This window comes from Podarcis erhardii, assembly GCF_964252035.2.
Source record: "Podarcis erhardii genome assembly, chromosome: Z".
Classification (NCBI taxonomy): domain Eukaryota; kingdom Metazoa; phylum Chordata; class Lepidosauria; order Squamata; family Lacertidae; genus Podarcis; species Podarcis erhardii.
In genome coordinates this window covers 31,198,779-31,212,833 of record NC_138504.1, presented here as the reverse complement: position 1 = coordinate 31,212,833, position 14,055 = coordinate 31,198,779, and the positions used below count along the sequence as shown (strand labels likewise).

Sequence of the window (14,055 nt, the reverse complement as noted above, 5' to 3'; positions counted from 1 at the left end):
GAGAAACCCACAAGTGGGACCCAAGAGCAAGAGAATAAAAACATAAAAGAGCCTTGGGTGGTAATACCAGACCCCACCCCAATAGTTTAAAAAGGTAAAGGTACCCCTGACTGCAATAGTTTAGTATGTTTTAATTTCCTCCTCTTGGTGATCTTGAGGTGGAGAATGAGGTCAATGTGGCATCCAAAGGAGAGGTTTATAAAATTATGCATGGCATAAAAAGGTAAAGGTAAAGGACCCCTGACAGTTAAGTCCAGTTGCAGACGACTCTGGGGTTGCGGTGCTCATCTCACTTTACTGGCCGAGGGCGCCAACGTTTGTCCGCAGACAGTTTTTTCGGATTATGTGGCCAGCATGACTAAGCCGTTTTCTGACAAACCAGAGCAGTGCATGGAAATGCCGTTTACCTTCCCACTGGAGTGGTACCTATTTATCTACTTGCACTTTTTGGTGTGCTTTCAAACTGCTAGGTTGGCAGGAGCTGGGACCGAGCCATGGGAGCTCACCCCGTAACGGGGATTCAAACCCCCAACCTTCTGATTGGCAAACCCAAGAGGCTCAGAGGTTTAGACCACAGCACCACCTGCGTCCCTAGGAGAAAGCGAATAGAGGAAAAGTCCCCCTCCCTCTCAGAACACTAAGGCTTGTGGACATCCAGAGAAGCTGAATGTTGGAAGCTTCAGGGCAGATTTTAAAAAGGACTTCTTTAAGCAGTGCAGAGTTAAACTGTGGAACTTGCTTGGATGGCTTTAATTTGGATGGACAAATTTGTGGAGGGAGAAGCCTATTGATGGCTATGCTCTGCCTCTACAGCTGGAGGCAGAAAGGCATCTGAATCCCAGTTGTGGGAAACTGCTGGAGTGGAGAGGCTGATCACCAGCTCCCAAGGGTGATGGAGCAGCAGCTGCACCTCCTGCTGTTCACACATACACAAAGATCTAACCAGTGCTGTTTTTCTAGAAAGAGAAATGCTGGCACTTACCTTGAACACCTCCCTCATTCTCTTAGACTGGCAATGGCACCCACCTGAGAGGGGCCAGAACCAAGTTCCCATGAGTTCCCCCTGGAAAAAAAACGCAACACCCAGACATAACCATGCTGTTATGTGGTGTTGCTGCCATGGACCACCTGAACGAAGCTCACAGAACATATTTGGGAATCCCTGGGTTAGACTAAACCCATTACACGGCAAATGAAGGATGAAGAACAGATGCTTACACTTAGAAATAATTAGGCAATAACAATGCCATGAAAGAAACCAGCTCTAGATTAGAACATTTCTCTCTTATGCACATGGACCCAAATTCCTTCCTGAAAGATGAAAAAGACCACCCTTAATTAGAGATTCAGGGATGCTTTCCTCTCTGTTGATTCATTAACCTTTCATCCCTACTTTTTGTACTTTTCCTGCCTAGAGTTTTCAGTGCCTGTTTTGTTTTGCTTTCTTTTCTAACAAAGCAGCACAATAATGGTATTTAAATAAGTACTGTGACAAATCCAAAGTTTGCCCCAAAACTGTAGCCCACGTCATTTAGCTCTGTCCCTCCTCCTCCATTGTTCTCCATACTCTTATTATAAATATCTGTCACTCTGGCTTTTCAGCATCCATTTGGGACTTTGGGAAAGGTTTTATTTCTGCATTTGACTAGCTTTAAGCATGTGATTTTAAACTGTTAGAGGACACACAAATGCCTCCTGGTAAAGGAAAAGTCTTTGATGTGGCTTAAAAGCACCTGGCATCTTTGCAAGCTCTGTAAAATAATGACAGCAATAATGCTACAGTTCTAGAATGTGTTCCTAACACAGCAGTGAACCTGCCTCCAGAGCTAAGTAATGGGTTTGGGCAGCGGTTTTCAACCAGTGTGTCATGGCACCGTGGGCTGCCTTGAATGATAGTCAGGGGTGCCGCGGGCAACACTGGCTTCTGTCCATCTTTCCTTCCCTCTCTCCTCTGATGCCCTCTCGGGTCTCTGCCTCCCAAAGGCTTGCACAGCTGTTTGTTGCAGCAGCCCTGGCTAGAAGCTCCCCAGGAGAATGGTGCCTCTGGGGCTGGCCAGGGGGTGCTGGCTGCCAGGAGCTGAATAAGCAAGCAAGTGGGTGAGGGAGCCCAGCCAGCGAGTTTACCAGTCCTTGCTGTTGGGAATGGACAGACAAGTTGGAGGCTGGGTAGGCAGGTGCTGCACTGGACTTTCTTGTGCTTGCTGTGTCTGAAGCCTGCCTGGAAGCTGAGTGCCCAGTGCTGAAGGGAAGCCTTTCTGCCACACAGCCCAGCAGCGCCCATTGCTGGCCTCATGTTCACCTTTGGCAAGTCTCCATTGGGACTCTAAGGCTGGAGGCATCCTCTTCCCAGGCCCCTGGGGGAAACAGTGTGAGCTCTCTTTGGGGCAGGGGCGCAGCTCAGAGACCAGGGGCAGTAGCAGTGGCTGCCTGTAGGACTCCCAAGGAGAGGGGAGAGGAGAGGAGGCTGAGGGAACACTCCACAAGGGAGGGTGTTGGGAAAAGGGTGAGAGGCTGCTGGCTCTGCAGGTAAGGGGTGACATAACTGGGCTTCTGAGTCCAACAGGGGTGCCGCAGAAAGAACGTAGCTGGTCAAGGGAGCCATGGACTCAAAAAGGTTGAAAACCTCTGGGTTAGGGGATAGGAAGGAGGTATAAACAAAGAGGTAGAATTGGGTTAAATTCATGTGTTTCTCAGCTGGATCATGCAATTAACAAGTCATCTCAGGCTGGATCTGAGACTCCTTAAGCTTCTGGGTGGCTGTATTGCCCCAGCTATTATGTTGAGTGCTAGCCTCCAAAAATCAGCACCAGACCCTGGACTTGCATGTCATAAGAGCCTGCTGGATCAGGCCAATGGCTCATCTAGTCTAACCCCTTATGGGAAGCACATAAGCAGGATCTGAGCACAAGAGCCCTCTCCCCACTGTGACTTCCAGGAACTGGTATTCAGAAAAATGGCTACCTGCGACCATGAAGGCATAGCATGGCCATTGTGGCTAGTAGCCATTGATAGCACTCTCCTGGCCTTGAAGTAATCCACCTCCCTGTGTGGCTGAACTGCCCCTGGTTTGAGTGGACTTGTTCTGATTTTCTCTAAGTTTCCCCTCCCTTGTCCTACAGACATTTGCTAGGCAGAAGGAGCTCTTCCCCTCCCTATTGACATATGTTCACCTCTGTAGATAATATTTTTACAAGCCGCCCTGGTTTCCAAGTGGTGAAATACTCCAGGGGTTCCTTGGAATGAAGACCAGCAGAACCTGTGGTGTCTTTAGGATACGTGGTTTTATTTGTACATATATACAGCCTGAGCATAGGACAGAGGAGCTCACAGCATTAACATCCAATGAGAACTTGCTCCTCCATTAGTCATCGCTTTGGATCCAGCACAGAGCAAGCAGGTCTCTGTGTGTCCAGCTTCTAGCCTGCTTCCAGCTCAGCTCTCACACAACTAACTACCATCCAATTGTCATTCTACCATCAGCCGGAGGACCCCAAGTCATAGCTCTTGCAACCCAGCTCATCCTTTTGGGATGCTGATCCTGGCGCTTAACTACTCAGCCACAGCTATTGCCTAGACAAAAGGGACTGGTTTGTTGAGCTTGTTCTCATACCTTTTTCACCCACCTCAAATACGGGAACCCCAGAGTTGGAAGGGACTCAGGGCATCATGCATACTGTTCCCCGAAACCTGCATCAATATTCACTCTGGTTTGATGGGATTCTCTTCCTCCTAGCTGGGCCAACTCAAAGTAGTGAGAGAAGAGACACAGACACGCTGGAGCATGTCAGCTTCTTACATTTCGAGAGCATGTATCAAAGCACTTTGCAAATTTGAAGTAATTAAGCCTCATTAGCTCAAGGACAGTCATTACCACTCACTCATAATTCTTCAAGCCATTGTGTGACTCTGACAGCAACGAGGCAATGAAAAACTATTAGAGGCAAATAATATGAACCAAATGCAGCCAGGGTACGTCTTGTTCTGGTCTCTCTGTTTTCCTATCCATGCCCACTTTGGGCCCTCCAGGCCACTGTAGGCATCACTCACCTGTTCCAAATCTCACACTACCTTCCAAGAGAAACTGCAGAATAGCTAAGTGGCTTCTGTGGTTAGCACACAGTGGTGAATTGACCAAAGCTGAGCACAATAACAACTCTCCCCTCCTGTGGTTTCTGTGAGAACAACAGAAGAGATGGTGAGAGCAGGCCAATGGCCCGTCTAGTCCAGCATCCTGTTCTCACAGTGGTTGACCAGATGCCCCCGTGAGAGGCCAAAAAGCAGGATTCAAGCACAAGAGCAATATCCCCTTCTCCACAACAGTGAGAGGAAGAAAGGCTCAATTTGCAGATGGCAAATGTTTGCTCTTAAAAATAGTCTCACGTTCAGCCCATGTGCAGCAGACTCTGTCCATTACTGGCAACAGGCCCATGCAAGGACAGGGCAGCTGGGTATCCTTGCCCCAGGCCTCAGAGGGCTAAGCCAGGCAGGGGTCCCCACCAGGGACCAGCTGCTGCTTTGTCCCCTTTTTTGTTTGAGTTTATAACTTCATTCTAACCTGCCCGGGCCTCAGACAAGCTCTGCACAGGCTTGATTGGCAGGAGTTGGTTTTGACAGAATTGAGAATCACATGCACTGGAACTCCATTCCCTAGACAAAATTCTAGATCAAGATGACTGTCATCTTAGCCACTGATTCTAGAAGGCTTGACATCTGAAAGTTGAAGGGGACACAGGGATTATTAATCGATCAATACTTTTTAAAAATAATAATATTTATTACCTTTTCCAACAGTTTAAACACTACAAAGAACAAAAACCATACAATACAACACAATACAATGCAATACAAAAAAACCCAACTATACAAACACAATTTAAAACACATCAAATAATTTCAATCTCTTATCTTTCATTCCCTTATTTCCGTGACCTCCTCACACCTCCCTTTTTGTATTCCACTTCTATTAATTCTTTCAGCAATTCCTTTCCATCTTCCTCTATTTTTAATCCTATAATTATCTTAACACATTCTAACCTTATTTTCCCTTTAATACTCTATTAATCTATTTGTCCTTAATTCCTTATAACATTTCTACTAGAGCCATATAACTTCATTGCAACATTTTTCTAACATTCATTAATTTTACAGTATTTCCGTAAATAGTCTTTAAACTTTTTCCAGTCTCCTTCCACCGACTCTTCTCCCTGGTCATTTCCGCCAATTCCATGTAGTCCATCAACTTCATCTGCCATTGTTCCCGGGTGGGTAGATCTTGTGTCTTCCAATATTTCACAATGAGTATTCTTGCTGCTGTTGTTGCATACATAAAAAATGTTCTATCCTTCTTTGGCACCAGTTGGCTGACCATGCCCAGGAGAAAGGCCTCTGGTTTCTTCAGGAAGGTATATTTAAATATCTTTTTCATTTCATTATAAATCATTTCCCAGGTGTCATGTACCACCTGTAAATCATTTTCATTAAGTTTTCTCTTAGGGCATTACATGCCGTAAATTTCATACCTGTGGTCCATAACTGTTCCCAGTCAGCCATCATTATGTTATGTCCAACATCTTGTGCCCATTTAATCATAACTGATTTCACCATTTCATCCTGAGTGTTCCATCTCAGCAACAAGTTATACATTCTTGACAAATGCTTAGTTTTTGGATCAAACAATTCTGTTTCCAATTTTGATTTTTCCACCTGGAAGCCAACTTTTTTGTCTGAATTGTATGCCTCCATTATTTGGTAATAATGAAGCCAATCTCGCACTTTATTTTTCAATTTTTCAAAGCTCTGCAATTTTATTCTGTCTCCATCTTGTTCCAAAATTTCCCAATATTTCGGCCATTTGGCCTCCATATTGAGTTTTTTCTGTGCCTTCGCTTCCATTGGTGACAACCATCTTGGGGTTTTCTTTTCTAACAAATCCTTATATCTTATCCAAACATTAAACAATGCTTTTCTAACAATATGATTTTTAAACGCTTTGTCTGCTTTTACCTTATCATACCACAAATATGCATGCCAACCAAATACATTATTAAAACCTTCTAAATCCAACACGTCAGTGTTTTCAAGAAGCAGCCATTGTCTCAGCCAGCAAAAAGCAGCTGATTCTTTTCTACTAGTTTAAGGTCTGGCAGGGCAAATCCACCTCTTCCTTTAGCATCACTTAATATCTTAAATTTTATTCGAGGCTTCTTGCCCTGCCAAACAAATCTGGAAATATCTTTCTGCCACTTCTTGAAACAATCCATCTTATCCAAAATTTGCAATGTTTGAAACGAAAACAACATCCTTGGCAGCACATTCATTTTTATCACAGCAATTCGGCCTAACAATGATAACTTCAAGTTTGTCCATATTTCTAAATCCTTTTTCACTTCAGTCCAACATTTTTCATAATTATCCTTAAATAAATTCACATTTTTGGCTGTCATATTTACCCCTAAATATTTCACTTTCTTAACCAATGTTAATCCTGTCTCCTCCTGAAACTTTTCTCTCTCATTCACAGTTAAATTTTTCTCTAAAACATTAGTTTTCATCTTGTTCAACTTAAAACCTGCTACCTGTCCAAATTCTTGAATCAGTTCCAATACCCTTTTAGTACTAGATTCTGGCTCCTGTAAAGTCAACACTAAGTCATCAGCAAATGCTTTCAGTTTGTACTGTTTAACTCCCACTTGTATACCTTTAACCTCTTGGTCCTTTCTAATCATATTTAACAAAACCTCAAGGACCGATATAAAGAGCAATGGAGAGATTGGGCAACCTTGTCGTGTCCCTTTCTCAATCTTGAATTCTTCTGTCACCGCATTGTTCACAATTAGTTTTGCCTTTTGTTCTGAGTAAATTGCACCTATACCATTTTCAAAGCCTTGGCCTACCCCCATCCCCTGTAGGTTCTTCTTCATAAAACTCCATGAGATGTTGTCAAAGGCTTTCTCTGCATCCACAAATATCAAAACTGCCTTGGTATTGATATTCACTTGTAATTTTTCTAGAATATTAATTATATTCCTCATGTTGTCAGACAAATGTCTGCCCGGGAGAAAGCCCGCTCGGTCTTTATGAATTTCTTCTACTAGAACCTTTTTTAATCTTTTAGCCAAAATGTCTGCAAAAATTTTGTAATCTACATTAAGCAGCGATATGGGGCGGTAGTTCTTAAGCTGTGTCTTTTCAGTCTCTGTTTTTGGTATAAGTGTAATGTAAGCTTCCTTCCACGACTCTGGTGCCTTTCTCCCTTCCAAGATTTCGTTACAGACTTCCTTCAATTGTTGTATTAACCATTCTTTCAAAGATCTGTAGTATCTTGAAGTCAAACCATCTGGTCCTGGAGATTTACCTAATTGCATATTCTGGATGGCCCCTTCCACCTCCTGATCCGTTATTTTATAATTCAACATTAGCTGTTTTTCCTGAGAAATTTTATGTAGTCCATTTATTTTTCAGAAATTGATCAATGTCCATTTCTTTCTGCTTCTCCTGTGTATAAAGTTGTTTAAAATATGTCTGAAAATACTTCCTAATCTCCACTGGGTTCTGTATATTCTTTCCTTCCACTTCCACTTCCAAATTCGTAATAGTATTTAGTTTTTGTCTTTTTTTCATTTGCCAGGCCAATAATTTTCCACACTTATTTGCCGATTCAAATGTCTTTTGCCTCATCTGTTTGATCTTCCATTCTATTTCCTGATTCATCAGCTTTGTATATTGTACTTGGTATAACTTTATCTCTTTCAGAATCTCCTGTGACTTTGGTTTTGCTCTCAGTTTCTTCTCTCCTTCCTCTATTTTTCCCAGGATTTTATCCTTTTTTTCATTCTGAGTTCTCTTCTTAATTGCATTCTGTTGTATTAGGAATCCCCTCATAACCGCTTTGCTTGCGTCCCAAATTACTCTTTTTTCCACTGTAGTATTCATATTTATTTCAAAATAATCTCTTAGAGTTTTGGGGGCCTTCTTGGTCACCTCTTCATTCCTAAACAAGGTATCGTTCATCCTCTTTCTAAAGGAACCAGTTGGCATCAATTTCATTTCCATCTTCACAGCATTATGGTCAGAACAGGTTTTGGGGCAGATCTCCACTTTGCTGATCTTCGGAACCAATCCCTTAGTTACCCAAATTTGATCAATTCTTGTCCATGTCATTTTAGCCTCGGAGAAGAAAGTTCCCTCTCTTCCCATCGGGTTCTTCACTCTCCAAATATCAACTAAATCCATATTATCAGTCATGTCAAAGAAAGTTTTAGGTAGTCTATTTTTTTTATACAGTAGTGCCCCGCAAGACGAATGCCTCGCAAGACAAAAAACTCGCTAGACGAAAGGTTTTTTCGCCCGCGATTTGCCTCGCAAGACGAATTCCCCTATGGGCTTGCTTCGCAAAACGAAAACGTCTCGCGACTTTGTTTCCTTTGTGTAAAAACCGTTAAAACCAAGGGTGCTTAGCTTGAGCAGCTGCAGTTGCGACTTGACTTCGAGGAGCAACTGTTAGCACGTGGTTTGGTAGCCTTTTCTCAGACTTTGCTCACTTTTGAAGATTTTCCAAAACTTTTCCAGAACTTTTCCAGAACTTCTCTTTCATCCATTTGGTAAGTTAAACTTTTAAAACTTTTTTGGGGGGTTTTGGATTTTGGGTTGGGGTGTTTGGGATTCAAGGACTTGGTGTTGGGAAGGGGTTTGCGATAATCTGGGGGCTTGTGGGCCTTTTTTGGGAATTTTTATGATTTTCTGTGACCACTGGGCCAGGTTGATTTTTTTTGAAAAATTTTCTGAGTTTGAATTTCTGAGTGCTGGCCATGTTGTTATTTTTTGAAATTTTTTTTTGTCTGGGTGGGGAAGCAGTTGGGGAGGGGTTTGCAGCAGTTGGGGAGGGGCTGGGGGAGCAGTTGGGGAGGGGTTTGCAATTTCTGTGTTGTGGGTGGGTTGGTGCGTGTCTGTGGGAGCAGTTGAGGTTTTTGAAGACATTGGTGATTTTTGAAGCTTTTCCTAAACTTATTTTGCAGCCATTTGAGGTTTCTGAGGACGTCGGTGGTTGATTGTTGAAGCTTTTCCAGAACTTCTCTTTCATCCATTTGGTAAGCTAAACTTTTAAAACTTTTTTGGGGGTTTTTGGATTTTGGATTTGGGGTTGGGGTGCTTGGGATTCAAGGCCTTGGTTCTGGGTTTTAATTTCTGTGTGGTGGGTGGCTGGCTGCTTTTGTATTTTTTGGGTTTGAAGCACATCACTGATTTTTTTTTCTGTTTCTGAGTTTACGAAGGTAGGAGCTGTGCTGCCATGGGACCCAAGAAGACTGCTGCTGCGGTGGCCGGCGAGAGGAAGAAGGAGAAGGTGACGCTGGAAATGAAGAAGGAGATCATCTGGAAGCACGACGGCGGAATGCGTGTGACGGACATCGCCAGGGAGTACGGCAGGAACCCATCGACCATCGGGACCATCCTGAAGATGAGGGAGAAGATCCTGGCGACTGATGCAGCCAAGGGAGTCACCAGGATCGTGAAGAACCGCCCAGCTGTCCTGGAGGAGGTCGAGAAGTTGCTGCTCATCTGGATAGAAGAGAAGCAGCGTGCAGGGGACACAGTGTCTGAGGCCGTCATTTGTGAGAAGGCCAAGGCCTTGCACGCTGACCTCATCCGGGAACAGCCAGGAACCTCAGCCGAGCCAGAAGTCTTCAAGGCTAGCAGAGGTTGGTTTGACCGGTTCAAGACAAGATCTGGCATCCACAGTGTGGTCAGGCATGGAGAGGCTGCCAGTTCTGATGTTCCTGCGGCTGAAGACTTTGCAGCGGAGTTCCTGGAGGTTGTGACGACGGAGGGCTACGTTCTGCAGGCAGAGGCTGCGCAGGAGCAGGCCTCACTGGAAGAGGAGGAAGCAACTGAGGAACGGCTGTCCTCCGAAAGACTGAGGGACATTTGCCAGAAGTGGAAGGAGGTGCAGACTTTTGCAGATCTACACCACCATGAGAAGCACGTGGCACATGACGCTGGGAACTTTTATGATACGAGGGTCATGTCGTCTTTCAGGGAGCTGCTGAAAAGGCGGATAAAGCAGCAGACTATGGACAGGTTCTTGACCAAGAAGCAAAGAGTGGAAGAGGAGCCTTCTTCGAGTGGTCCCCCAGAGTCTTAGAAAATGTACTGTACACTTTGTTGATTTTTAAATGTTTTTCTGTCATGTTTATAAAGTTAATTTATTTTCCCTTCAATTTTTGAACTGCTCTTTACAGTATGTGTGACTTTAAAGAGCAGTTAATAAACTGTTGTTGTACCAAATTTGGCTTTGTTTGGACTTTTTTTGACCATAGGAACGCATTAATTGATTTTCAATGCATTCCTATGGGATTTCGTGCTTCGCAAGACGAAAAATTCGCTAGACGACAAAAATTGCGGAACGAATTAATTTCGTCTTGTGGGGCACCACTGTATATGATATTTATTAAAGTTTCAAGAAAATTACAAAAATGAAAAAAAAGAAAAAAGAAAAAAATACCAAATACAGAAAAAATAAAAAAATAAAAACATTTCAATCTTTCCATGTCTTATCTTTCATTTACTTATTTCCCTGACCTCCTCACACCTCCCTCTTTTGTATTCTAGTTCAATAGTTGTTTCAGCAAGTCCTTGCACTTTTTGCAATTATCTTAATGCTTTATCGTAATATATTATAACTTTACATTTTTTACATGTTAACAATCCGTTTTTACATATCTCTTAATAAGATTATTGCTAAAACCATTTCGCTTCATTCCAACCTCCCTCTAACATTCCTTAATTTTACAATGTTTCTGTAAATAGACTTTAAATTTCTTCCAATCTTCTTCTACCGACTCTTCTCCCTGGTCTCGGATTCTGCCAGTCATTTCCGCCAGTTCCATGTACTCCATCACCTTCATCTGCCATTCTTCCAGGGTGGGTAGATCTTGTGTCTTCCAATACTTCACGATGAGTATTCTTGCTGCTGTTGTTGCATACATAAAAAAAGTTCTATCCTTCTTTGACACCAATTGGCCGACCATGCCCAGGAGAAAGGCCTCTGGTTTTTTCAAGAAAGTATATTTAAATATCTTTTTCATTTCGTTATAAATCATCTCCCAGAAAGCCTTAATCCTTGGGCACGTCCACCAAAGGTGAAAGAATGTACCTTCATTTTCTTTACATTTCCAACATTTATTGTCGGGCAAATGATATATTTTTGCAAGCTTGACTGGTGTCATGTACCACCTGTATATCATTTTCATAATATTCTTTCTTAAGGCATTACATGCCGTGAATTTCATACCTGTGGTCCATAACTGTTCCCAGTCAGCAAACATAATGTTGTGTCCAACATCTTGTGCCCATTTTATCATAGCAGATTTCACCATTTCATCCTGAGTATTCCATTTCAACAGCAAGTTGTACATTCTTGACAAATTCTTAGTTTTAGGATCCAACAGTTCTGTTTCCAATTTTGATTTTTCCACCTGGAAGCCAATTTTCTTGTCCAATTTGTAAGCCTCCATTATTTGATAATAATGAAGCCAATCTCGCATTTTATTTTTTAATTTTTCAAAACTCTGCAATTTTAATCTATCTCCCTCTTGTTCCAGGATCTCCCAATATTTCGGCCATTTGGCCTCCATATTGGACTTTTTCAAAGCCTTTGCTTCCATCGGTGATAGCCACCTTGGGGTTTTATTTTCAAGTATATCTTTATATCTTATCCAGACATTGAACAATGCTCCCCTGACAATATGGTTTTTAAATGCTTTATGCGCTTTGACCTTATCATACCACAAATATGCATGCCACCGAAATACATTATTGAAACCTTCTAAATCCAAAATGTCTGTGTTTTCAAGAAGCAGCCATTCTTTCAGCCAGCAAAATGCTGCTGATTCATAATAAAGTTTAAGGTCTGGCAGGGCAAATCCACCTCTTTCTTTTGTATCGGTTAGTATTTTAAATTTTATTCTGGGCTTCTTGCCCTGCCAGACAAATCTAGAAATATCCCTCTGCCACTTCTTGAAGCAGTCCATTTTGTTTAAAATTTGCAATGATTGAAACAAAAACAACATTCTTGGTAATACATTCATTTTTATAGCAGCAATACGGCCTAGCAAGGAAAGCTTCAAATTTGACCATATTTCTAAATCCTTTTTCACTTCTGACCAACATTTTTCATAGTTATCTTTAAATAAGTTCAGGTTCTTAGCGGTCATATTAATCCCCAGGTATTTTACTTTCTTAACCAACGTTAAGCCTGTCTCCTTCTGAAACCTCTCTTTCTCAATCGGTGTTAGATTTTTCTCTAAAACCTTAGTTTTTAACTTGTTCAACTTAAATCCTGCAACCTGACCAAATTCTTGAATCAGTTCAAGTACTCTTTTAGTACTAGATTCTGGCTCCTGTAATGTCAATACTAGATCAGAAAGTTTTAGGTAGTCTACCATCTTTATTGACTACCTGTCTCTGTGCCTTGTACATATTTGTAGACACCACTCCATTCATATCTCCCATCAAAATCATGTTATAGTCCAAATAATCCATCAAAGTCTCATGTAGCTTCTTAAAGAACTCCGATTTACCTTCATTTGGTGCATAAATACCTACAATTAGGAATTTCTCTCCTTGTGATTTAATTTCAATTGCAATAAATCTTCCTTGGTCATCTTTAAATATGAATTTCGGTGATAGGCTCTCCTTTGCATAGAGGACCACTCCTCTTTTTTTAACTTTATCTGATGAAATAAATTCTTGGCCCAATCTTTTATTACTCAATATCTTCCTATGTAGCCTTATCACATGTGTTTCTTGTAAACAAATCAAGTCCAAATGTTCTTTTTGCAATAAATGAAAGACTCTCCGCCTTTTTTCTGGGGAATTCAGTCCATTAACATTCGAGCTCAAAACCTGCAACACCATCATGTATTTACGCTGATATTCCTCCAACTGCACCCAGTGCTTGCTCTTCTTCTGTTGGTGGTAATGGTGGCATGTTCACTGGGAAATCCAGTCCAAAGGATAATGTTGATATATCCAATATTCCCCTATTTGGTATCCTCTATCCAATGCTCTTTGCTCTGGTCCTCTATCTGGTGATCTTCTATCCATTGCTTTTGACTCTTTTCCAAGTCCTTTCTGCAGATCTTCTTCATATTTATCCAAAAACTTTACTTTATCTTCTACTGATCTTATTTTTATTTTCCTTCCTTTGAAGCTGAAAGATAGACCTTGGGGAAACTCCCACCTAAAGATAATTTTGTTCCTTCTCAGCAGGGCAACCAGATCTCTGTAGTTAGACCTTAGATCCAAAAGATATTTCAGGACGTCTTTAAAAATTTCCACTCTTGACCGTTGTACTTCTAGGTTCTTCTGATAATGCCAGCCCAAAATTCTATCTCTCTCTTCTTTCGTTCGAAGGGTAATCAAGCAATCTCTTATTCTATTCTTCTCTTTTTTCCCTCCTCTTCCAAGTCTAAAGGCCCTCACAATTCTAAACTCTTCTTGGCCCAAGTCCAAGTCCCAAAAGTCAGCAAGTTCCTGTGTGAGAAAATCTGTCAAACTTTCCTTCTCAAATTCAGGTAGGGCTCTGATCCTCAGATTCGTCTGTTTTTCTTTAAGTTCAATCATAGCAAGTGTCAACTTGTATTCCTCAAGTTGCCTCTGTAGGGCTGGGACTCTCTCTGCCTCAAGTTCTGTTACTTTACATTCAGCAGCAACAGCTTTCTCCCTGGCTTCTTCTGCAGTCTGCCTTATCAAAATAAATTCCTGTATCAATTTCTGGATAGCTTCTGTGTTGATATTCACCTTTTGTCCCAGATTATTTATACTTTCTGTATTTAAGTCAATTTTAGTAGTTGCAGTATCCACTTGCACCCTTATCGCGTCTGTTTTCTTGTTAAGCTGTTCCAATGAATCATTTATCTTACTTAATGCAATCGCCAAAGCTTCTTCTGTAGACATTCCTCTTGATTTTGAGTGAACTGATATGGAAGCAGCTGCAGAAGGAGCAGGGAGACCTGGTGTTGAGCCTCTCCTAGGTTGCTGCAAAGTCCTCCCAGACCT

General features: G+C 41.9%; 1 protein-coding gene across 1 annotated transcript; it reads left to right on the top strand.

The window, feature by feature from the left end:
* The first annotated feature begins 8,366 nt into the window (after positions 1 to 8,366).
* Positions 8,367 to 10,281, top strand: LOC309333417 (putative CENPB DNA-binding domain-containing protein 1). Its single transcript, XM_081846863.1, has 3 exons — positions 8,367 to 8,600; positions 9,015 to 9,761; positions 9,843 to 10,281. The coding sequence occupies exons 2-3, from the start codon at positions 9,287 to 9,289 to the stop codon at positions 10,136 to 10,138; spliced, it is 771 nt and encodes a 256-aa protein (XP_081702989.1). The 5' UTR covers positions 8,367 to 8,600; positions 9,015 to 9,286; the 3' UTR covers positions 10,139 to 10,281.
* The last annotated feature ends 3,774 nt before the right edge of the window (positions 10,282 to 14,055 follow it).

Bases quoted from the DNA above. Each gene is read 5' to 3' on its own strand.
- LOC309333417 (XM_081846863.1), top strand. From the start codon at position 9,287: ATGGGACCCAAGAAGACTGCTGCTGCGGTGGCCGGCGAGAGGAAGAAG. The intron at 9,762-9,842 runs GTTCTGATGTTC...TTCTGCAGGCAG, and splicing joins CAGGCATGGAGAGGCTGCCA to AGGCTGCGCAGGAGCAGGCC.